Here is a 25834-nt window from a genome sequence, read left to right as displayed (position 1 = left end):
TCCTTGGCCATTGGTCAAGCTACTTCTACCTGTTGCTGGAAAGGTACTGGCCAATCTTCTCCTGATTGTTCCAGAGGAGCCGGTGCAATGCAAGGACGTTGCCGTCGCTGATGAAAGAGAGGCTGTGATTGACCGTGTCGCTGGCTGGACAATCTGATGCAATGTCAAGGAAAAACCTACAAAGAAAGGAAAGCCATTGCTCTCTTTAGCAAGGATCTCACAGCTTCTCACTACAACCAATGGGGGTGTTGGGTTTGTTTCTCAAGGCACACACGTTGTGGTTGAATAGTACTGTGTTCAAAGCAAAATTATTAAAATTACCAGCAGGTACACCTAAATTTCCCCAAGGAAAGTATGCTTGTTGCTAGGGATAAGGTGGCTACAGTTAAACCAATGTCTTGGCAGTCATATACACTCTGACAGAAAACCTAATGGAGGGCATGAGGTGCTTCCAGACTTTCCCAGTCCTTGTCCAGCGCAACACAGCACAGCACGCACCATGACCAGGAGCTGCATAACAGCAAAAGCAGTGTTCTTGGAATCCACAGTGTATGCAACGCTGACACTGATCTCTGCACATTTCTGCCTCTTTTATTTCTGGGAGATCTGTTTTGCCACAAGAGTAAAAGCAAACGTGCTATGAGCTAACCACCCCACACTTCCCACCCCCAATGTCTTTTTAGAAAGAAAGAAAAAGAGCAGCTGTGCTGGAACAGAACAAAAAGATCCGACCAGCCCAGCATTCTGTTTCACCCAGTGGAAAACCAGATGCCTCCAGGAAGCCCACGAGTATGGCAAGAAGGTGAGAGCCACACACTCCACCTCCCTGCTTCCCAGCATCTTGTACTCAGGGGTGCACTGCCTCTGAAAAGAGTAAGCCCAGAGGTTATGGCTATCCTCTTCCATGAATTAGTCCAATCCCCTTAAAGCTGAAAGACTTTGTGGACCAGTTCCATGCATGGTCTGTGCCTGCCTGATCTGCCTATGCTGGATCACTTCTCCTGTCTCTGGTCCTTGGGACTAAACGGTTGCCATACTTGGATTTAGCCATTTGCCAGCCTCTGGCCTGTTTGACTGCACCCTCTGGAAACCCAGCCCATGCTTGCTCCAGACCATGCTATTTGCCTCTGGCCCTTCCAAGTAACAGAGCCTGCAGATCTGACGCTACTTGGCCTTTACAGACTTATAAAGGCAAAGCTCTCTTTTAAACTAAGCATCGCAACTACTTTACCTTCGTGCTGCATCAAAGTTGCTCTTCACAAAGTCGTTAAAAGGCCGCATGTGCTCCTCCTTTGTAAACAAGACGTGGTTGGCAATGCTCTGCAGTACCTAGGTTAATAAAAAGAACTGGTGAAGCAACCAATCGTGCTGTGGCAAGCTGTGCCATGGCATTCTCTTCTAAACATTATTTCTGCGTTACAAGGGATTTGCTTTAATCCAAGACGACTGAACGTTTGCAGGCATGCTCTGGTCTAGCCTGGAGAAGAGAAGGTTAAGGGGTGATATGATAGCCATGTTCAAATATATAAAAGGATGTCATATAGAGGAGGGTGAAAGGTTGTTTTCTGCTGCTCCAGAGAAGCGGACACGGAGCAATGGATTCAAACTACAAGAAAGAAGATTCCACCTAAACATTAGGAAGAACTTCCTGACAGTGAGAGCTGTTCGGCAGTGGAATTTGCTGCCAAGGAGTGTGGTGGAGTCTCCTTCTTTGGAGGTCTTTAAGCGGAGGCTTGACAGCCATCTGTCAGGAATGCTTTGATGGTGTTTCCTGCTTGGCAGGGGGTTGGACTGGATGGCCCTTGTGGTCTCTTCCAACTCTATGATTCTATGATTCTAGTCCAGAGGACAAAGGGCCACTTTGTGGAGCATGGTTCTCAAAAAGCAGATCACAAATGCTTTACATAAATAAATGAACAACATACGCTATACTAGCAGGCTGTAAGAAGGGGTGACTTTTTTTAACGCTTCCCCCCCCCACCCGAAACAAACAAACAAAAACTCAATCTGGGGCAAGCAACCTTTCATTCCTATGGAATACCAGTCCTGCCAGGGTAATGTGCTGTATACTGGCAGCGGGCAGTGCTGAAGCCAGTGACGGGTGGATCAGGCTTCCTGGAGAGGGGCGCGTCACTCTCGCCAGAGGTCTGAACTTGCGGAGGGCTTTGGAAGTCATGCAAAGGGCCACACAAAATTAAGCAGAGGGCCAAAGCTTTCCACGTGTGCCTTAGGTTCATTTCAAACCCCTCACAACAATAATTTGCCTATTGTTTCACTCTGCACCTCACTCAAAGACCCCCAAAAACCCACACGTGCAAGAATTGCAGTTCTTTACCTTTGACATTAACTTCAAGCCCCTTTCAATTCTTGGCGGTGGCTTCTTATCCAATATCCCAGCCTCGTACGGCGAGACGATGGCAGGGTTGATGAACCTCAGGAACATGGCACTCCCAACGGCTCCGATGCTGTTCTGAGGGAACCGCTGGCTGACAACCTAAATAGCACAAGTTGGGAGTTTGATAAGGACACAACTTAAAATGAAGGGCCGGAATGAGTACGGAAAAGAAAAACGAGAGGTCTTTTCAGCTCCCTATTCGTTGCCAAACCTTCCACATGTGCTACTGTACAGGATAAACAGAATAGGGTGCCAAACTGGACCTCTCTTGTTAAACAGGTCAGATCATTATTAGAAGATAAGGAAGAAGAAAAGGGTTACTGATAATAGTACAGAAAAGGCACAATTTTACAGCATGATTCCCCCCCCCCCCAGAAAACATATTCACACTCTATCTTGTGGTGAAGCCCGTGTATGAGCAAATCCATGTAACCCAAGGCCAAAAACTGAAAAGCCATTTTGCAGTATGCTAATTTAAAAGGAAGGCAAGAGGTTCTTTGAACCTGACTTGTTTATGCACAAACCTGGAGGTGTGGAATGACAACTTTACCAATGAAACCAAAATGCTCATTTAGCAAACTAAAAAAAAAGAAAAAGAAAAAATAAGTTTTACTTCAATACACCCATCAGCAGGGAACTCTCAACAAAACAGGGAAGCCAGCAAGGTGTAGAGGTTAGAATGTCTGACTAGGAGCAGGAAGAAAAGGGCCCCAAGTCCCACTTAGCCAAGAAACTCACTGCGTGACCTGCGCCCAGTCACCTCTCAGCCTAACCTACCTCATTGGGCTGCCATGAGGATAAAAAAGAGTGGGGCAGGAGCATGCATACCACCTTGAGCTCTTTAGCGGAATGGTGGTGTATAAATGTAATAATATATAAATTAAAATCATGAATAGAAATAGCCCATTCATTAAATTCCTGATTCACATGTCACATTAAACCAGTGTTTCCCAAACTTGGGTCTCCAGCTGTTTTTGGACTACAACTCCCACCATCCCTAGTTAGCTGGAACAGTGGTCAGGGATGATGGAAATTGTAGTCCAAAAACAGCTGGAGACCCAAGTTTGGGGAACACTGCATTAAACCATTGTTTTAACATTGCTCTTAAGTTCCCACAGTACTCCTCTGCCTCTCCTGCCACACCACTGGATGAACAAGTATACTGGGCTGTCTGAACCCAGGTTCCCGTTTGTCTCTTTGCAAACAAATCATGAGGTCTGCTTGTGGGTTGCCACTTGGGAGGTGGGGGCCAGGAACAAAGCATGTGCACCAGAGCAGCGCACATTCACAATAAACCATGGTTTGTTTTAAACCACGGCTTAACATATTGTGTAAACTGGACCAGTCTCTGCCAAGAAATCGCAAAAAGCACTCCTGTGTATGTTGCATGTGAAAAAGTAATGGGAGTGTTTGCAATATTAACTCTGGGGGCAACATGCAGAACACTGCTTATTTCCTCTAAAGGGGGGGAAAAGTCCAGAATTAAATTGTTCATATTCTTTTCTGCCTGTAATCTTTGAACGTTCTGGCCCAGTTTAGATGTAACAGGGCTACCCTAACAAACCACAATTTGCTGGAGTGTGAACGAGTACAACCTCTTGGAGCTCGCCAAAGATTGGATCACAGTTCACAATACTGATTTCTAGGTAGCTCTTCCTGGGGTAGGTGGTGAGGACGTTCAGAATCATGCTGGCCTGTGCGCACACAATGCCCGTTTGCAAAGGATCTTGGATGTGAAACCCCAAATCTGCCATCCAGCACAAGGACATTAGGCAAACTCAAGAGGGAAGGTGAGCAGGCCAAGCCAGCTGCAATCACAATTTCCCAGTGCATAATAATAACAACGAATACATTCATATTCATACGTATCCCGCTTTCCTCCTATGATGGGACTCAAGGAGGAATACCAGACCGGAGGGTTTCCCAGTCTCCCACTGAGGCACTGGTGAGGCCCAGAACTGCTGAGGTTCAGCAAGGCTACTGAACACACACATAGGCCAATTCGTAGAATAAGCAAAGCCAAGATAAATTGGCTATACAACACTAGACATTAACAACCGCAGGACACTTGGAATTTCAATGACTTATTTAACTCAGAACACTGTGTTGTTCTTTAAAGGGAAGGACAAAAGAACTGGCACTAGATCCTTAAAATGAATACTGGTTTCTAAGAACTGGGTATTTTTCCAAAAGCTGTTCATATTAGCAACCTGCAGATGGTAGCCACTGGGTCCCAAATCCCACATATACCGGACTGCCAATCCAACATTTTATATAGATAGTCTCCTGGAGTGGCACTTGCATTAGTGGTTAAGAAGGGTGGCTGCAGAGGGAACAATGTCTGGACATGGCAGGTGTCTTCAAGCAAGTTGTGTGCATGGCTGCAGCCATAGAACACGTCAGAACAGGGTGAAAGAGGTAGGCCAGCACCCATTTCATCTTTGAGACTGGCAGGAGCACCAGGGGGGGGGGAACCCACAGAAATCCAACTGGAGCAAGAGCTTTGAAGTTCTGTCATTGTCCAGCGGGCAAGATTAGAAGAGAAGAAACACATCCATGGAGGAAAACACAAATTCAACTTCCACCCTCATAGCAAGTGGAAGTAAACAATCTGCTCCCATCTTGTGGACCAGTCAACAACACCCATTTTAAAAAAGAAGTAGTTCTAACAGAAGGTTACCTGAAGAGATTTGTTCTCTGCAAGGTAAGCAAATGGCCAAATGTCATTAAGCACCAGGAAAGACTTGTGTGTTAAAAACAAAAACATGAGCAAAGTAGATAAAATACTGAACCCTCTAACCGTGTGCCCCCCATAGTAGCATTTTGGTTACCAAACACTTTTGGAAAGTTCGACACAAAGGACACCCAGCACCTTTCGTTAAGGTTCCCAGGTTCACTTCTCTTTCACACTTTGGAGGGAGAGTTAGAAAGCAAGGCCAATCCATTTGTGTACACGTATTTTATTCCACCCTAACCTGGTATAGGTGAACAATTGAAATATTTAGAGTACGTTATTGGGGCATTTCCCGCATCCCGGCCAGTTTTGGAAGTGGTTTTCATAAAAAGAGGGTTGCAAAGGGCATATAGTTAACTCAGCCCATCATGCATATAGTAATTGCACGAAGAGCCTCATGCATCTTGCAATCCACATCTACTTCCTTGCTTGTTGTTGCTCATATTTTAATCTACCAACTGGTGTTGCTTCCAGTTCTCGTCAGAAAGGTCTACCTACTTCTCTTGAGGAATGCCTTCTCCCCCCCCCCCCGGAGGTCCCTGCAAATACCAGTGCAAACAGATGCCTTGCCCTTATTTTCTGACTTTCCCCTTCTTATTTAGCATTGCAAGTGATGACAAAGAGAGGTCCATCAGAATGATGGTGCAGAGCTGCAGAGGTTCCCTTCCGAAACGGAAATTGAAAGAGGCACATTCAAGATTTATTTTTATTTTTTTCATAAAAAACAACAACAGATGTGACTTCAAAGTCCAGTGTTAATTGAAATGAAAGCTCTTTGGTGCCAGAATTAGTAGAATGATTTTTACAATGAAAGTCAAGTAGAGGCTTGGAAGTGAAGAGCTTTTGGAACAGAGAGAGCAAAAAACAGAAATCAAGAAAAGGGGTGTTCTGTGTGCTTTGAAAGAAATGGCTAATAAAACTTCTCCAAAACTTACTGATTTTTTGTTTTCCTTTTTTTCTTTTACGGTAGCTTTATTCAGGAGAGAGTGGCAAGTTGCCTACAGAACAGAGATGAGCACAAACAAGTCACAGCACCAACCACATACACAGCAACAAAAGAAACCCCCAATGTCCACCGGTACACAAAATTACACGATCAAATGTAACAAAAACAGAACAGAAAATGAATTTACACACTCATGTTGGATGGAGTTTGTGTTTCATGTGGGTGACCACAATTTGTCCACAAATACGAAAGCAAGCAAATGTCAGGTTCCAATCATTTCTACTATTTCTGGCTAGGTTGAGAATTTTCAAAGTGTATTTATTTGCTAATCTGTTGTGTTTTATTGCGTGCATTGTTCAGAATATATGCTTTGAGGGGGTCCAAATCAATTCTTCCCAGCCCCCAAGTTAGATGCTTAATCGGCATTCTAACAGAACTTGTAAATGGTTTAAAATAAATAAATAAATAAATAAACAAACACCAAGCCCATATATGAACTTTTTTTTTAGTATACCATGTAGAATATGACACCAAAGATAAAAATATTCAGGTCCCCATTCTCGCAAAGGATTGCAGGTGCTTTTTTTCTCCCCGTTACCCACACAAAACCTTTTGCAAGGCACAGAGGGAATCTTAACAACCTTATTTGACCAGTTCAGGCATTAGAAGAAATATGTGCATCTGCTTCAGTTGAGTAAATATCTGGCAACTGTGGCAGGTCAGCTTCTCCCAATCCACTCATGCATTGGGCATAGGCTGAACACCCTTATCCAGCAGTGCTTGCAGGATATTCCAGGTCACCCGTTACCCCAAGAACTGCAGCTGTATAATTCATTCTATCCTTGCCCCACACATGGCTCTGTGATATGGTGCACCTGCTGCCTAGCAGGCAAAGCAAATGAAACGTTATTGATTAAACTCTCTGCCCTGTTAGAAAGCAAGTGAAGTATCTCAAGGTATTTACTAGTCCCTCATGACAGAATTGGTCTGGAAGGTCTGGGTCCCTGGGATAATTGGTCTCTTATTCACATAGGTTTTTTTTGGGGGGGGGGGGAAGAGAACCAGCAAGCCTATGCATTACTAGAATAATAATTGATTACTTACACCCTGGCCCTTCTGACTGGGTTGCCCCAGCCACTCAGGGCAGCTTACAACATAATATAAAAATACAGGTTGCATGTAATTTGGTTATGTAGCTTTCGTTTTTTTGTTTTTTTGTTTTGTTTTTTTTAAAAAAATGCTTCTATTTACATAAATTGACAATGATTTACGTACAGCATTTAGATATTTTTTTAAAAAAATTAAGCAGTGTGGGTGTATATGCATGCTCCCCAGCTCCAGAGATAAGGGACCAATTGTGTTCCCACAATCTCTCAGAGCTTGGGATCCAAGACTCCCGCAATGGACTGGTAAACCTACTGAGACAAAGTGCCAAGCCAGCCACAGGAAACGATCTGTTTTCTCCCACCAGAGGCTGGAACATACATATTTCAAGTTAGCAGCCACCCAGCGAGATCAGAAGCCCAACCAGCTTCTGGTAGGAATCGGCTGTAATTAAGGAAGGCCCACACAGGCGAGCCTCTCCCCACCCACATGCAGCACTGAGTTGTCAGAGGAAGTTGCATCAGGGGTTCCTCCTATCCAAGAGGAATGGGCCAGGAGCAACTTGTAAGGGTTAAGCAGATGGCGTATCTGGGGCAGGCAGTGGGTGGAGAGGAAACCCGGCCTCAGGGTAATGCACATCCTTGCCTTAAAACCAACACACAGATCTTCACTGCTTTTTGTCTACAACAGCATATGCAACCACAACCCAGTTAACAGACTCATTTGGGGAGCTTGCTCTTGGCAGTTCTCCCCCATTTCCATGCATGCGTACACTTGGGAGAAATGTAGGGGGACGAGTGGCTGGGAAGAGAAGCCTGTGGACCTCACCCTGACGGCTTGGATCCTCCCAATCACGAGCTGGAGCATATTTTCCTGCCTAGGATGCCTCCAAATCCATCAGCTAGGCAGGGCAGCAGAGGAAACTGCAAATCCCCTTCATCAGTGCATGCTCAGCAGCATCCAGGTTTTAAAGACGATGCCTAGAGGCCTCTTTGGGTCTCTGGTCAACCCCCCACATTATCAGCTCCCCCTTCACACAAGAGCAAGGTTTTTTGGGGGGGGAGAACAACTGGCAGGGAAATTTAACACAAGCCAGGCCCAAACCTCAGTACAAGCTGATTCAGAATGTGCCCAATCACTACCGATAAAGTTATTTACAACACCAGGTATCACACATCCCACAACGCAACCTTTAGGAAAAATATTGTTTATGCCTCATGAGCGTGTAAGTAAGTAGATAATCGATCCATTAAATAAGGGAGAAACTGAATCATCTTCACAGCAGTTCTCTAACAGTCTCTCTCCAACGGAGGAGTAACCTTGAAGGCTTAATACTTTCCATAGCATCTCAAACTTTACAGTCACTACACCATACACTCCATTAACAAAATTCATTGCACGCTCATAGATTTGGCTGCAGGTCTGCATCTGAAACAGAAGCTGCAGACTCAGCTATTGTCCCGTACAATGTTCTATTGGGCGCTGGACAGAACCGGTTTTTACTTGGCAAAGGAGAGCACCTACGTTCTATACCCAGAGAATGAGACTAGCAAGCAAGGGCATTTGGTCCAAGTTCCCTTCCGTTACTTTGCAAGGCCCACACATGACACGTCTCCAGTAAACGAGAGGTGTGGACATAATCGCAGAAAGCTCTTCCCTAACCCTGGGAATTTCATGCTGAGTGACAGTGAGAGGCAGTCACACCTATTTCCCCACTCAGTTAGTTGTCATTTCCAGAGGGAAAGCTCTTGGGAAGGATTTCACCAAGATCCTTCTCTAAAAGGCACTTCATTCCTCCCCAGCAGCTTTAATGTAAAGAACAGGGATACAAACGTCAATCTCATTTCACCGCTGTCCCTACAGAATTGGCTTCTCAGTTGGACAGGGAGAGGAGCAAGTTAACTAATATTGCTGATATCACAAAGCTTTGGGGAAAGAGAACAGATGGTAAGAGAGGAAGATGTTTGGAGGCAAACCAATTATTCCTGCCCAGAAAAGCAGAAAGGACTATGTTGCTTCAAATGGACCTCGATCTTCTTTTAAGACCCTTTCTGCCATCTCTCCTATGCAGAAAGTCAACAGCTGCTTGCAGGAGTGAGGAACGCCAAGCCCAGGGACTGAATGCAGCCCTTCAGGCACTTGGGACTCTCCCTAGGCCACACATGCCCTCCCACCCCCCCAGCCTTGCCCCCCACCCTCAAGTGTGACCTTGAACTGTGATAATAATGCTTCCTGCTTGCTCATAGCTGGAATGCAGGCTACTGTGCAAAAGGTAAGAGCCACCATCTCCTGCTCCACCCACTTTTGTCTCTGGCCCCGCCCACCACTGGCACATGTCCCCAGAAAAAGGCTCCCTACCCACTCAAGTTCAAAATCCAGATTTACTCCTTTATCAAGCCTGCTTCCTCTTTGTGAGGGCTCCATTCAGTTCAGAAATATTGTGTGATGCTGCCTGAAACAGGACTACTTTAGAATGCACTACTAAATTCACCTCCCAGGTGGTGGTGGGGGGGAGAGAAACAAACCTAAACCCTCCTTGCACTGAACAACTCACCTGCTTGCTCTAGGTAACCAGGAATTGCATGCAGTTGAGTGTATGAGCTGGCAGAGAAGAGATGGGATCCCTTCATTTCTCCTCTGCCAGTTTTCTTGGAATCTGCACTGGTCATAGAAGATGGAAAGCTCTCTCTCTCTCTCTCTCTCTCTCTCTCTCCTCTATCAGATTGTTTGGTAAAATAACATTTTTTAAATCACCCTGCCAAGTGTCTAGCATTCCAGCCAGCATAGAAAAAGAGGTCTGTATCCATCTAGTTCCTACTCAGAGGAGACCCATTGAAATAAATGTGCCTAAGTTAGCATCCATTTATTTCAATGGATCTAGGACTAGCACTGGATACAACTTAGCAGGCAAGTATTTTAATTTGTATATTTGCAAGCTACTAAATAAGTTTAGAGTTTATTACCAGGGCCGTTGTAGTCTACCTGCTTTTTCCTTGAACTACTACTTTTAGACGTGCAAGAAGCTTTTCATGTAGAGGATGACACACGCACACACATCTGCATCCTCAAATGGGCAGCCCCAGGAGAATAAAGAGAATCTCATGAATGTGCAAGCTCATCTCTCAAGCATATAACTAGCCTTTCAAGTACAGACAGCGGACACAACTCATGTGCCCTGCACAGTGCATATAACAGCACACAGGTGGAACTCTGTAAATCACTGCAACAGTAGGTGATGCATCAAAACCTCAGCAAAGGCAAAAGGTTGGCCCCGGTAACAACCAAGGTGTAATTTATTGTGCATGAATTTCCCCAGACCCTCGGAAGCAAACACAACGAAAGCAAGATTTCAAAAATAAATAAATCAGTAGCAGTGCCCTTGGAGGGTGATCTGAAATGGTTTAAAAGGCTCTTTCTTGTTGAATCAAGGCCAGGGAGCCCATCAGCCCTCAGCCCTGTCAGTCAATAACCTGGGGAAGAAACACAGACCACACAGCCGTCAGCATTGCATTGATCAGACAGACAGAGAAAGAATTCAAGGAGAAGAGAGAGTGGCTCACATCTCTCTGAGCCACTTGCCCATCTTTCTTCTATAAGGAGGCTTCCTTCAACCACCGAGAATGCCTCTTTAACTTTTCCTCAGGCATTAGGCCCAATGCAGCTGCAACAGAAGGGACCCTCACCTTCATAGCACAGATAGGGGGAAGCAGTGCTTCCCCAGAGGTGGCTGGACTCCCAACTCCCATCAGCCCTATCCAGCATGACGGCAGTCAATGATGATGGGAGTTGTAGTCCGACAACGCCTGGAGGGGCACAGCTTCTCCACCCTTTTCCCATCACTGTCCAACGAAATGTACAACCTAGTGTTGCCAGATTCAGGCATACCTGATAGAGACAATGGCACACGCTTCGAAGCTGAGGTGGAAACTCTGCAGAGGAGTTGATAATGGCATGGAAGAATTTCTCTGTCATCTGGAGAAGGCTCCGCTGGTTATCATCAAGGCTTTCGGCGGATTCCAACCTGTAAGACAGGCCTGTCAAGGCTTTGCCAGGCTCCTTAGCTTTATTGGTGCTGCTAAAACCAAGGCTGCAGGTTTGATCCCTGTATGGGACAGTTGCATATTCCTGCACTGCCAGACGGGTTGGACTAGATGGTCCTCTGGGTGCCTTCCAACTCTGCAATTCTATGATTTCTCCAGCACAAACTACAGCTTTGTTTCCTTCTGCCTATCGCTAGCTACAATGCTGGAGAGCTTCCAAGCAGCAGATGGGACTGGTCTGTAAGTTTATCCCCCAAGCCTGGCATCTGGATGGCATCAAAATGCAGAAAGGGCTGCTTCTGTGGGCTGGCCTCTTTACCATCAGCCAGCTTTAGTCTGAGACCATCTGCAGATTTCTGCCCCCTCCTGTCTGCAGTGAAGAGCCTGGAGCTTGGTCTACATAACACAGAGAGAGCAACATATCCCTAATTCTACTACAACCAGATTTTAATTGTAATCTACTCTGGCAGCCAAGCTAAAAAGCAGAACACAAATAAAATAAACGAGCCCTGAACAACGGTAATGTCATATCAGTCATGCACAGCTGGCCGTTATCTGAGGATTCAGAATTGTAACTTGAAGGCAGGTTATGATAGATTAATGAGACGAGAGATGGGAGCAAGAGAGTTGGCGGTGTTCCCTGCTGATTCGGAAGCAGGGCAAAGCATCCAGAGAGCTCCAAATCTACCCCAAGGGAAAGCAGAACGGGCGCTGTGACTACAATATGCCTGCTGTGACTCTCGACCTTTCCCAATAAGGCAGGGGCAGCCAACGTGGTGTCTGCCAGATATTGCTATGCTACAACTCCCATCATCCCTGACCACTGGCCACGCTAGTGGGGGCTGATGGGAGTTGCAGCCCAACAACACCTTGGAGGCTATCACATTGTCTGCCTTTGGTATGAGGCAGCTGTGGGGAACCTTTTGCCCTCCAAGTGTTGCTGAACGTGAATCATCACTCAGGGCCACTCTGCCGCACCCTACATTCCCTGCTTAGAGTTAGGAGCAGGGCTCAAGCAACGGGGCTTGCCGGTGGAGGGTGGCTGGGCTGCAGTGTGTTGGGGGAAAGCAGGCAGAACATTGCAGACTTCCTCCTCCTCCCTCTGCTTCCTTCCCACCCACCCGGATTCAAACCTTGTAGGGTCCACCTCAAAGCTGACGTGCAACCATTCATTTGATGTAATTACTGCCCTTAATAAAGGTTCCAAAAGCTTCTGGAGGTAGGTTGCCCCATAAACCTGCAAGAGAGAGAATAATCCGGTTGGCGATTTCAAATATGTGCAAGTTAAAAAAGAGAGAGAGCAGCGCTGTGCTTTTTAGTGCTGTCGTTGCTTTAGGAAGTCAGTAAGGCTTCAGGGAGTCAATGAAAATGTGGGGCTATTGCCAAAATGGGCATCTCCATCATGTTCAGGCATTGCCATATTTTGCTTTGTATTCTGCCTAGCTCCACACCACTGACAGCTCTCTGCCAACTAAGGATCACACTTCATGCATGTAATGAAGCTGACTCTAGCTCATAAAGGTTTATGCCACAATGCTGTAGCATGCTTGGAATATGCACTTATTTGGATTAAAAAAATTTAAAAGTTAAATGTGCTGCCCTAGTAAAATCAAGACACAGTTTAAACTAATCCCACGTTTTAGAGTTGATGGCTTTAAAAATGAATTAACCAAGTAAACACTCTGCTGGATTACAGCTTTGGAATTTAAGGCACAGTCTGCACTGAAGTGATTTTAATCTGACAACAGCACAACTGCAATGGTGTACCTAGACGCCGAAAATCTTTTGAATCCATCTGATTTCGTGTTCTGGGTGAGCTTTCCACCCCATCTCTCTCTCTCTCTGCCTCTTTTGAATTTATTGATAATCAAACGTACCTTAAAACAGAACGTCATTATTTTGCTAGCCAGACTGTTTCCCCTGAAGAGTGTCTGCATCGAGTCTGCCAGCTCAACCTCTTTAGAAAACATGTTCCAAAGCAGCTGGTAGAGCAAGTGTCTGGAGTCAAAGAGGGTGACCAGGACACGAGCCAGTTCATCCTTTCAAAAACAAAACACATAAAACCCAGTCCTAAATATTATTCTCTATGTGGCAAACAAGAACAATGCCAGGTCAGGATGGTGTGTTCCCATCTCCAATTAAAAAGGATATAAGGAAACAGTGCTTGGAAAGAGCTCTCTCTAGAAAGCTGCTGCCAGTCAGAGTGGGTGCTACCAGGCTAGAAGGACTAACAGTCTGACTAGGGAAAGGCAGCTTCCTACATTCAGAAATAGGAATATATTCTATCAGTAAATCATCTTGTGAAGCTCTGATGGCAATAAACTCCAGTTTAAACTGTACAATATTCCCTGTGTGCATCTCATTCTATTAATTTTGCATCTCCAGTGATAACCCTCCCCTTTGCAGCCTGAAAAGAAGCAAGTAATTTTAATCAGCAACAATACATTTCATATTAGTGGCCACAAACAAGCCTTGAGGCTTGCACACGACCTGCTGAGTTGCTTGCACCCAGCACTCACCAATGCTAAAGAACATTCAAGAATAACCAAAAGCATCTTACCCACTGTGAACAAGGCACTACGTTCGCCAAAGCCATAGCAATGGGCAGCTCTCCTTGGTCACCCATCATGGTGACCAACTCCACCAATCTCTCGAACCGGTCTGCCAAGACAGTTTCTGCCAGGGTATCAAACTCTGTGCCCTGCTGCAGAATTTTGGTGAGGACCTCCATGAACGTCGCTCTTGTCTGAAGATCTTTGTGATAGCCCAACCCTGCCAGCAGACAACAACAGAAACGTTTAGATGATGAAGCCCTGCACTTTGCTGAGCTTCACACAGCTACGGTGGAGTTCCCGTTTTACCTATTGAGTGCATAAGGCCACTATCCACGTTTGCGTTGAGCAAGTTTGACATGGCCAGGACTGTGCAGTGCCGTAACGAAGCCAGCCTTCGGGACATCCCTCGTTTTCTGCCGCCTGTTTGCGCGCTTTCGTCTTCGACTTCGCTGCAGTCATTGAGGAGGTTCATAAACAGGGTAAAGTACCTAAAAGCGAGACACAGTGGCTTGCATCTCTCTGGAGAAACAGTTCCCCCTGCCCTCTTAATATGAGGAATCCATCTCTCCTACACAAAACCAACATTTCCCAAAAGGATAAGTGTCTAGGCACTATGCCCCACTTGCAGAACTCTGTCCCCAAGGAAATCCCCCTGGCTCCAATCTCATCACTTTCTGGAACAAGGAAAAGGCCACTGTAGTTTCCCCAAGTCTTTTAACCTTATATCTGGCCCTTCTGCTGTCGTTTTAATTGCTCTCCCTCCTATGTATTTTATTGTCTTACTGGGAAGCCACCCTGAAAATAGTTATCACTGAAGAGTAGTCAGTGAACCAGCCAAAGCTGGAAACAGGAACCCAGCAAGGCCACTTGGGCCATCAACAACAATGTCGGATCCAGGATTAACCCCCAAGCTACAAACCTGCTCCCAGGGGAGTGCAACACCATCCAGAACAAGCCGATGTCCCACTTCCTGGATTTGAGAAGTTGGACCACATAACAGCTCTGTCCTTTCAGGATTCAGTTATGCTTGTATAAGTCCTACAGACTAAAACCTGCTGCCCTCCCACACGGCTGATGTGTCAGCAATGCCCAAGTGGTAATAAAATTCTAGCTGTTTTAGTCAACCGGGTACTAATAAAATAAGGTAAAGGGCCTTTACTTAAGGAACAACTGGGATTTAGCTTCCATCAACTCAACTCCATCTCCTTCTTCAGGTTGCAATGGAAGTCCCGCAAGAAGAGACACCACAGCTTCCATGCTTGCTTGGTCCAAATCTCTGAACAAAGCAGGAAATAGACCATCGTTAGAATGGGCAATGTGCAACCCCCTTCACACATTCTGAAAATGGGCCAGAGCTTTGCTCCTGCCCTTTGCCGTGCTGCACAGAAACAACTGGCCACATCTTCCCCATTGTGCCGGTGGGTGTCTTTTTTATTTAAATGTTTCATAACCTGCTCTTGACACAAGCCACAGGACAGTTTACAAGGCAAATAGATAAGAACACACAAAAACACCACAATCCTTCGAAAACACATAACAAATCACCAAGTAACAGTTAATAATAGCAGAAGCGGCAGGAATCTGATCTCTCCTCTGAACACTCATTGAAAAAGCTGCTTCTTAACCAATGGCCTAAAACTACAGAGACACAGCCAGGCATACCTCTGTAGGCAGGGAATTGTGTCTATGAGAAGCCATCACGAAAAGACACTTTTCTCACACCACCATCTCATAATGAGGCAGGACCATCAGGAGGTCGGTATGGAAGAACCTGGGACTCCCAAGTGCATACTTGCCCATGTGTTTGTTTGTTGTCTCCTCTGCTAATTTATACAGGCCACTAGAAATGGGAAGGCTGGACCCACAGCCTAGGCCAAGTGATGCAAACACTCATGTAATTCAATATGCAGGTGCTATGATCTTGGATCAGCTTTCTTTCTTTATTTCCCCCACCCTTTGGTGAGTGGAAAACAGACTCCTATACAGCAGCTAGTTCCCACTTGCTATTAACAAAGCACCCCTCAAAAAGAAATCTCTGTTGTCCTGTTTCTGCAAAAGATAAGCATCGTTCTTGCAAGATTCTGAAGTGGCATCTTAAGCCTCTCTCACCTTGTCAGACACTTCACATCCTCATCTGTTGCCTGGTTGGATGTTCCCATAACCCAATCTGTCAGATATTCCACCATCTTGTTCCTAAAATTGGATATTACAGAAGATTCAAAAAACAAAGTTATACTAAATTAAAGCAAAAACATAGCAGTGTATTTTTAAAACGCTAAAAAAAGATACCTTCCACCAAACATCGACACACAAAGAGCTCAACCCAAAGCCAACTCTTGATTTGTCATTTCATCACTAGCTGAACACCTCTCAGTTCCCATCGTATGACTCTTTGTTTGCTGTGTTTGAACTACTATATAGGCTTTTGTTTCGAAGTTCCTCGGGGCAGACCTTCTCAACTGGCACGCTGAGTTGAGTGAGCTCTGTTCTATTGCAATAGCTATAATAAACGCTGGCTCCCTAAATCTGGATGCTAGACTTGAAAATAGTTTCCTTGTTCTGTGGTTTATTCAAAAGGTGGATGTTCTTCACCTGGGCAACAAACAGGTGTAGAGGCGAATTCGTACCACAGGAGGATTTAGGCTCAAGTGTTCTTATATTGTTTTGAGCGATTGTGCAAACTGGTCCAAGTGGCAGAAACTAGAATGGCTGCAGGCACTAATAGCAAAGGTATTCTTGTATTGTGGCTACTAAAGAGCCATTAAAAAAATCATAGATGAGAACAGTCTTGTGTTCAGATGAACAATGAAATTCTATGGCGATTTTATCAGGGTCAGTGTCAGCACTGTTACTGGGGTTGTTGACCCCTGCCTTAATTTCACCCCCTGACCTGGCATTCTTGAGCCATGTAGGCAGTTGGATCTAGTCATCCTTTCCATTTCCCACAATGCCTCTGACCTAGTGTTGCTCTGGAGCCTACAAAGCATATCTATCACCATCACTACCTGAATCTCTGTCACTAAAGCAAAGTAATCCTGCCAAAGCCCGCTGACGGAGACGAAGGCCCACCCATCAGAGGATACTTTGCCCAGGACCCACTCAAACCTGGAGCCAACCACACATAGCATTTGGCTTTAAATGTATATAGCCATCAGATAGATAAGACAGACAGACAGACAGACATAACTAGGTATAGGGATAATAATTATGGCAAGAAACAGTCCACCTCAATCAACTATTTCCAAGAAAAACAGGAAGATTAGCACAGTGTTCTTCACTAAGGCAACACCAATCCTCACCTGAATTTCATCTCTTGACAGAAGGAAAGATCATCACGCCTCTCCATCATTACCTTCACGAGCTGACAGAGTTTAGTTTTTATCTGAATGGCGTGGACCAGATTCCCAAGGACGCGCACGTACCTGTCAAAAAACAGGCCCAAGCCTAAGTTAAGGTTAAATCTCCTTCCAAGGACTTGAGCATCCTGTGGACACCTTCAAAGCAATTACATGTCAAAACAACAACAAGAGGTATTTTTCTGATAAATACACAGGCCTATATGAAATGCTGGGAGTAAGCCATCTTACTACGATTGTAAAAATATAGGCCATAGAGCACGATGACAAAAAAAAGAAAAAAAAGAATCAAGATTTACTTAAAATGGTACCTGAACCAGGAGGTGTCAGGTGAGGAATTCAGCCTAGGGGAGGAATGCAGGAATCTCAACAACAGCATCCATGATAGAGGGCCATCCAACAACCTCTGCTTAGAAACCTCCAAGGAATGAGAGTCCACAACCTCCCGAAGGAGTCCAAAGAACCAGTAGATCAGGGTGGGCTACCTGTAGTCCTCCAAAGGTGTTTATTCCCATCATCCCTGATCCATTGGCCATGCTGGGTGGCAGGCAGCTGATGGAAACTGGAGTCCAATAGTGAGGGAGGGAGGGGTTCACAGGAGTCCCAGTCCTGCCTCTCACCATTTCAATCTCCTGTAGGCAACTAGTAAGAATAGGCTAACTTTTTAAAGTGGTTTTAAACTGTTTTAAATATTGTGTAATACTGTATTTTAATATTTATGTTGTGTTTCAATTGTTGCAAGCCATTCTGGGACCTTAGGGTGAAGGGCTGGTAACATAATGTAACAACCACCACCACCACCACCAAATCGGAACCAGTGAAGGCGGTGAAGGTCCTGTGTGAGTGCCTGGAGGCAGTTGGACGATGGATGGCGGCTAATGGATTGAGGTTGAATCCTGACAAGACAGAAGTACTGCTCTTGGGGGACAGGGGGCGGGCTGGTGTGGAGGACTCCCTGGTCCTGAATGGGGTAACTGTGTCCCTGAAGAACCAGGTGCGGAGCCTGGGAGTCATTTTGGACTCACAGCTGTCCATGGAGACGCAGGTCAATTCTGTATCCAGGGCAGCTGTCTACCAGCTCCATTTGGTATGCCGGCTGAGACCCTACCTGCCCGTGGACTGTCTCGCCAGAGTGGTGCATGCTCTACATATCTCCCACTTGGACTACTGCAATGCGCTCTACGTGGGGCTACCTTTGAAGGTGACCCAGAAACTACAACTAATCCAGAATGCGGCACCTAAACTGGTGACTGGGAATGGCCGCCGAGACCATATAATGAATTGGTCCTGAAAGACCTACATTGGCTCCCAGTACGTTTCCGAGCACAATTCAAAGTGTTGGTGCTGACCTTTAAAGCCCTAAATGGCCTCGGCCCAGTATACCTGAAGGAGCGTCTCCACCCCTATCGTTCTGTCCAGACATTGAGGTCTAGCGCCAAGGGCCTTCTGACAGTTCCCTCACTGTGAGAAGCAAAGCTACAGGGAACCAGGCAGAAGACCTTCTCGGTAGTGAGGCCCGCCCTGTGGAACGCCCTCCCATCAGATGTCAAAGAGATAAACAACTACCTGACATTTAGAAGACATCTGAAGGCAGCCCTGTTTAGGGAAGTTTTTAATGTGTGACATTTTAATGTATTTTTAATCTTTGTTGGAAGCTGCCCATTGTGGCTGGGGAAACCCAGCCAGATGGGCGGGGTACAAATAATAAATTATTATTATTATTATTATTACAACAACAACAACAACAACAACAACAACAACAACAACAACAACAACAACTTGCCTGACAAGGTTCAGCATCATGGTCTCAATGCTGGCTTGTCCCAGGTGTTCTGAACTCCCTTCTGTATGATTATCAAGCAGATTCTTCATAATTGCAATGGTCTGGTCCACAAACTGGGTGTTGCTGTCATTCAACAAGACCTGTAACAGAAGCAAACGGTGCTGTAGTTTGAGTTTTCTGGCCGGCATGTCAACGATACTCATAAGCCTAGACTAAAATTGAAATACCCAGCGGTGCTAAACCAAGCTAAGTTCATAGACTGATGGGGACACAAGTATAATTATTCGCTCAGTGACCTCTATATCTGTGATGAGTAACAGGCACGCAAATTTGCTGCTTCTGGCTGCCTCTAAAAGAAGAGATATTCCCCCCTGAATTGGGGAAATCCCTCCTACAGCTTCCCAGGGGCTGCTAAAAAGCCCTGAAGGGGAAGGCAGGGGGCAAGGAGAAGGCTCTGGGACTACCAACAGCCTAAGAAAATTCTGTTGTATTCTTTTATCTTTTTACGCTACAGAAGTACTAAATAAAAACATGGCCTTGAGTGCATTGGCAGAATGGTGGTACAGAATGCAATCAAACCTATTGCTGGGAGGGGCTAATAATAGTCACTGTGCACATCTGTGAACACCCCAGAGCTACTGACATTTTGCTAGTCTCACTAAAATGCTACAAAATTTGGGAGTCACCCAATATAGGAAATTGGGTGCTGAAACTAATCAGGTCTGGGTCTGCTCACTGCCTGGATGGAAACCCCCTCAAGTATCCCCTTTGGACAGCTTCTTGGAACAGCTGGTTTTGGTGCGCAGTGGACATTTTTAGATATTTATAATAGATTTTATGTTGCCATTGTCATTTTTTCCCATGTGGTCTCTTCCGCCTCACAAATCTGGATTGTCCCTCTCATTGGGGATCTCATTTCTAACTATCACTTCTCTTCTACACTCTACCTTTGCCGCCTCCCACTTTGGCTACTTTACACAAGACTTCCCAGTTAGAAAGGGGCAGGGCAGAAATGTAAATAACAAACAAACACGTGGCCCTCATCCGACTGCCTCATCCACTTTTGGATTTGGCTCCAGCTCATCACAATGTGGGCAGTGTTGGCTGGTGCCCATTGGGATTGGTAGGGCAGAAGGCGGGAAGCCCAACCAATGAGTGGAGCCAGAGCCAATGGCAGGCAGAGCCAACTAATTCTGGTTTTGCCTGCACCCTCCTGAGTTCTACAAGGGCAAAAATGGGATGGAGGAGGAGGAGGAGGAACTGGACAGCCAAGGCCACCCTCTGGACTGGCTGTAAGGAAGGAAATGGCTAGACTTGGGGGAACGAAGACTATTGATGGGCGGAAAGGGGGTGCAGTTCACCACTTGCCCTAATGGAGCAGCCTCCACTGTATGTAGGCAGAGAGCCCCTGACTACTTTCCCCGGGAGCTTGCAGCCCCCAAAATACTGCCCATCTCTGAATTAAAGCAAACCCCTTTACCTGCCCTTGAGAGTCAAAGAACTTGCTGATGTTGTTCTTCAGTTTGTTGAAAAGCATGGGGTAAAGCGCAGGGCTCAGTTCCAGGCCCATGAGATCTTTAATGTTGGTCCGTATCTGCAGGCCCACTTTCTCGTGGGTGCAGACCATGAGCGACAGCAAGCGGTCCATGAACTTGCTCACAGGGGTCTCCGTGTTGCCCTCGGTCGACAGCATGGATATCATGGAGCCTTTGCGCTCGTTCACGGGGGCCATGGGGGGGCTGTAGGTCGCAAACCCGGCGCTGCTGCGATGCTGCAGGCACACCCCGCCCAACGCGCACAGGAAGCCGGTCATGTTGATCCACTCCTGCAGAGAATCTGTGTCCGAAAGGTCTATGGAGCCTCCCCCGCTGACATGGGACATTCGCCTCTTGACGATGGTCTTGTGGAGGCTTTCCGCGACCTAGAAAGAGTTGCACATCATGGCAGGAGGCGGGGAGAGAGAAATGCAGCGATGCAAATTCAGAACGCTCACCTGTTATCTGGCTATTCCTATCGGAGCAGGGCGCTTTCTGGGAATTCCACCAAAACAACCCCAGGACATCCTAAGTCCCCATTTACAGAAAGGAACCGAGGCTGAAACAGACTTGCCCGCACTTTCAAAAGCAGCTCATCCCCAGGCAGAAATTTGAAACCAGGCCTCTGATCCAATACCCAACCCACAATGGCACCATCAGAAATGGGATTTGCTTCTAGATGCTTCTGCCGGGCTACTGTAACATTAGCTTCTCTGGTTTCCTGTTTTTCCCTGTAAATTGATCTAGGAATTTTATTGAAAAGCAGTTTCCCAAAGCAAGCTGGGATTTCCCAAAGCAAACTGCCACCTCCTTCCCAAAAGATGGCTTGGTGGTTGGCACAAAATGTGTGGGAGTGGCAACCAGGGACAGGTCTGAAGAAAAAAAATCAACTACTTGGATTTCCCTAAGCATTGTAAGTCAGCAAACCAGGAAAGAGCATTAAGAAGATAAGACAATAGATCTTGGCTGTATGAGAAGATCCATATAAAGCTTGATTCTCTGAAGGGTAGCACATTAGACCAGGGGTGGGGAACCTCTGGCCCTTCAGATGCTGCTGAACTACAACTCCCATCATTCCTGACCAATGGCCGTGCCTGCTAGGGCTGATGGGATTAGTAGTTCAGCAACAACCAGACAGCCAAAGGATCCCCGCTCCTGCGCATTAGATGCTAAAGAGAAGCAGAGAAAAAGGCCTGCAAGATATTTATGAAAGGCCTTACCTGGCCATCTTCCATTTTAGCCTTTGGAAAGTTGAGGATCAAATTTGTAGCTGTCTCCCATTTTAAATGTGTGGCTTCCCACGCCTGGAACACGACAAAAGAAAAAGAACTGTTCTAAATACCTTCCAGAAAATACCAGATGGCACCTGGTGAAGACCTTGTTATTGCAGCAGACATTTCAAGTAGGTTTTATGATTTTATGGTTAGTGTAAACTGATTTTTATCTTTATTGCAGCTTTTTAACCTTACCATACCCAGCTTAGAGACTATGGCATTAAGCAGGATATAAAGTACTTAATTAAATAAATAAGCGTTCTGGTCCCAGCTCTCTGTAATCAGATGAAGGGGCGATATATAAATTTAACAAAACAAAACAAAAATAATAATAAACTTACAACTGAAATAATAGAAATGGGAACCAGTATTTTTGCTTTTAAGGGGCTGCTGAAAATTTGTGTTTTAAAGAGGGCCTTCCATGAAGTGTGACACGGCCATTATAAAATGTGCACTTAATTCATGTAATCCGATGTTTTTAAGGTTTGTTTTCATATTTCTGTGTATATATTCATTATTTAATCTATTTTCTGAGACCTTAATTTAATGCTGCCATGGAAATATTTGTTAGGAAGTGTTTATCCGGTGTTATCCAGCTGCCAAGGAGGAATACTTTTGCCCAAGAAAACTGAAATAATATACCTCGGTGTTACCTGCCGTCGGATGTTCAATTCGCCTTAGCAATGCCATCACTCTTTTCTGGAGAGCTGCTCTTCCTAAAGGCATGTGGTCAGAAATTCAGTACATTTTCAACTTTTAAAAGGTTGCTTTGCTGAAAACTTTACAGAAGTTTCCTCTACCAATAAACATCCTTAATCAAAAGAGACTGACAAGACATATCTGCATTAATGCTTGCCTTTGAACAAACAATTGCCCTTTAGTTTTCACAGAGACATTTTTGGTTAATTGGATTTAATGTACAGTGGAACCTTGGGCGCTCGAACGGCTTAGTTGACGAACAAATCGGCTCCCAAACGCCGAAAACCCAGAAGTGTTCTGGTTTTTGAATGTTTTTTGGAAGCCAAACGTCCATTGCCGCTGTCGGCTTTTGTTTCCGGGGTGCCTGCGCCAAGCGGAAGCCGCGCCTTGGTTTTCGAACATTTCAGGAGTCGAATGGACTTCCGGAAAGGATTAAGTTTGAGGACCAAGGTTCAAGTGTATCATTTTTAAATAGTTTATTATTTTTAAAGCAAAATTTCCAGCTTGAAACACCAACTTAAAAGTGCACTCCACCCTCCTCTTTTCTTGTTCAATTTTCCCAAGCTCAACTGACAAGACACCTTCTCTCCCCCTTCTCACCTGTTGACATCATGTTGCTCACAGAAGCAAACTCCATAAAGGTGTTGTAATTGGGCAAAAAGTTGTGAACCGACACCTCGTCTACGCCACATCTGATATCCGCTTCCTCGCAAAGATGTCGGAAACAGGACATTGCGACAAGCACTGCCTCGGTGTCAGGGCTCCAGAGGGACATATACAGGGCCACCTCCAATTTGGTCTGTGCTTGACGGCATATCGGCGTCCCGCTGCAGCCTGCAGCGCTTTCCTTGGGAGAAAGGACAATGGGCCACGTTAATCATTGCTGCTCTCCACAAACACAGTCAAGACAAGCCATGGTGTTTCAAAGACGTCTGCAGAGCACAAACGAATACAGCTCTCTATTGAGCTAGATCAGTGGTGGGGAACCTGCAGCCCTCCAGACGTTGTTGTGACTGAAACTCTCACCCCCCTGGACTGTTGCAGCTGGTTGCAGCTGATGAGAATGGGAGGCCTTGATGTTCAGCAAAGGGTGTTTCAAGCATGCAGCAGCCAAGGAAATGCCAGCATGGCCAGTGGTTAGAGATGATGGGTGCTCATTGCTGTGGTTCAGTATCTCAGTGGGCACATCGTTGGCTATTCTTGCTTCAGCAAGTACATTTCTACGTGACCCTAATTCTATCACTGATGTGTTTTCATGTTCTTCCTAGATTTCAGGAGCGGATGGGATACAGAACTAGGAATGTCTTGGTTCTGTGTGGCTGCTCTGCGTGGTGAGGTATCAGAATTGACTAAGGTCTGAAATAGTACCTCTAACTACTGTAGCAGTAATAGCAGCAGCAGTAGTGCTCTGTATGACAGCACTTGCATTATGGTCACGTACCATGCAAAAGCTCCCTTTTCCTTTCCTAAGCGTAGCTCCTGGGATACAACGCATCATCTCTTCATGGTCAAGAGAAATTTGATTAGCTCCACCCCCAGAGACATCGCATCCTACCCCATAAAGGAAGAGAAAGGGACAGGAACTCCTATCTGATTGCTATGGGGAGAAAGAGAGGAAAAATAAATAAGTCACTCCGCTTTTGTAGGAGGTAAAGGAAATCAGACATGCACACACATACATAGGAGAGAGAGAGATGTGTTTACTGGGGCTTTATCTATGAAAGGAGAAAACAAAACACAATTTCACTTCCCTTACTGAGCAGGAAAGCTAGCCAAATTTCCTTCCCATCCAATAACTATCCAATAGGCCAAGAGCTGGAGCAAGTCAGAAGCAGCAAGCCCCTTTTGAATTGCTTTTCAAGTTTCAAAGTGCTCACTTACTTTGTTTTTCAGAAGAAATTTGTTCCTGCAGATCAAAATCTCTCGCAGCCACTTGAGGATTTCTGTGCTGCTGAGAATCTGATTGCTTGTTAGCCGCTTGCATATACAAAACAGCATTTGTGAACTGCAAGAATTAGGAAAGTGCCAATTAATAGCCACTTATTAAAATGTTTTCCGTAACTTCAGCGGCAATATTTGCAATAAGCAGCACATTACAACAGCTGTGATGACAAGAGGTATACATACTCAAGCCCTGCAGGTGATCCCCGTGGACACCTGCCTTCTCCCCACACCAACACCCTCTCCTTTTGACAGTTTCCTAACTAGTATGCTAAAACCCTTTTGCAGGGCGACAAAATTTGTGTCAAGAACTCTGAGCACAACACAGCCTAAGAGATAAATAGGGGTTGGGTGGGGGGGTTGGGTGAGGGAAATAGAATAAACTGAGCTATTTCGTTCATTCACTTTTTGGACCCATGAGCACATCTGAAAACCAGAGCAGCTGTTATGGGCTCCTCGTCCCGGCCAGAAGTCCACACACAAAGTGCAACCAGGCACCCACCACAACCTAACTGGCTACAACAGAATGTTTATTTTCAGAAGGGGGGAGGGGGAGAGAGGCAGGGATCCTGCAGGCATCTAGAAAAGTCTTTCCGAGCACATGGGGGCCTGCAGGCACTACACAGGTAACCTTCTGTTGTATACCCAGGGCTGCCTCGGCTATCCACATAGGCAACTGTGGATGCTCTCCATGTGTGGGGGTATGACGATGACACAGCACTAAAAATGGATCTGCTGAAGGGCTAGAGTGTTTGAAGGGCATCTTAGGGCCTCTACGGTTGGCAAAGAGACATAGCTGTCAACTTTTCCATTTTTTAAGGGAAATTCCCTTATTCCAAATAGGATTCCTCGCAAGAAAAGGGAAAAGCTGACAGCTACACAAAGAGAGTCTATGTGAGCCACAACATAAACAATAGGGGCACCTCATAACTTCCAACTTCAACCCCCAACTAGCACATATCAACAAGGAAGATCACACAGGGTCCCGGATAAATCATGTAAGATGGGGTATGGAATCTTTTCTGGCCAGCAGACCAGATGCTTATCTCCCTACTCCTGGACAAGCCACGTTGGGCATCTGGGGGCTCTGAATTTTCTACACCTGTGTGCTTCCCCGACATCTTTTCATTAGCACATTCTTTCATCATGGGGCACTAAGTGATTGGTCAACATTTTCACCAGGCTTATGTACCTTCAAATTTACATTCTATTGTTTCATCTCCTTTGCATGGATCATTTATTTTTATTTTATTTTTTGTAATTGTGGGCAGCTTTTCACTGTGAAGGTATTTCCTCAAATAAATCTAAATTAAAAGCACTCCACTGGATTGAGCATAACTTCCGTGTCTTGTTTCGAGCTTCGGAAAGGGAAACCCAAAATATACAGAGTGCCCCACTGTATTTAAAAGAATAGGCAATTCAGCCTCACCTCAGAGCGGCAATGTTTATATACACTTTTTGATCATTTATAG

The 25834-nt window shown here is 45.5% G+C and overlaps 1 protein-coding gene across 3 annotated transcripts in view; it reads right to left on the bottom strand.

Moving 5' to 3' along the window:
- Positions 1 to 25834, bottom strand: part of NF1 (neurofibromin 1) — a 153917-nt gene that overhangs the window by 94836 nt on the left and 33247 nt on the right. The window contains exons 16-34 of one of the 3 annotated variants that reach the window (XM_033171419.1): positions 24303 to 24426; positions 23863 to 24018; positions 23022 to 23268; positions 22365 to 22438; positions 21669 to 21752; positions 20394 to 20834; positions 18914 to 19053; positions 17074 to 17196; positions 15884 to 15967; positions 14934 to 15050; positions 14081 to 14262; positions 13780 to 13991; positions 13097 to 13258; positions 12353 to 12456; positions 11065 to 11200; positions 6065 to 6127; positions 2336 to 2494; positions 1232 to 1329; positions 30 to 176 (exon numbers count right to left, since the gene is read on the bottom strand). In XM_033171419.1, the coding sequence (XP_033027310.1) occupies positions 30 to 176; positions 1232 to 1329; positions 2336 to 2494; positions 6065 to 6127; positions 11065 to 11200; positions 12353 to 12456; positions 13097 to 13258; positions 13780 to 13991; positions 14081 to 14262; positions 14934 to 15050; positions 15884 to 15967; positions 17074 to 17196; positions 18914 to 19053; positions 20394 to 20834; positions 21669 to 21752; positions 22365 to 22438; positions 23022 to 23268; positions 23863 to 24018; positions 24303 to 24426 (2853 nt within the window). The remainder of the gene's footprint in view (positions 1 to 29; positions 177 to 1231; positions 1330 to 2335; positions 2495 to 6064; positions 6128 to 11064; positions 11201 to 12352; positions 12457 to 13096; positions 13259 to 13779; positions 13992 to 14080; positions 14263 to 14933; positions 15051 to 15883; positions 15968 to 17073; positions 17197 to 18913; positions 19054 to 20393; positions 20835 to 21668; positions 21753 to 22364; positions 22439 to 23021; positions 23269 to 23862; positions 24019 to 24302; positions 24427 to 25834) is intronic. The other 2 variants (XM_033171421.1, XM_033171420.1) reach the window with 2 other exon arrangements.

The sequence above is a fragment of the Lacerta agilis genome, chromosome 15 (assembly GCF_009819535.1).
Source record: "Lacerta agilis isolate rLacAgi1 chromosome 15, rLacAgi1.pri, whole genome shotgun sequence".
NCBI lineage: Eukaryota > Metazoa > Chordata > Lepidosauria > Squamata > Lacertidae > Lacerta > Lacerta agilis.
Note: the sequence above shows the minus strand (reverse complement) of the source record. Positions and strands in the feature narration are given on the sequence as shown.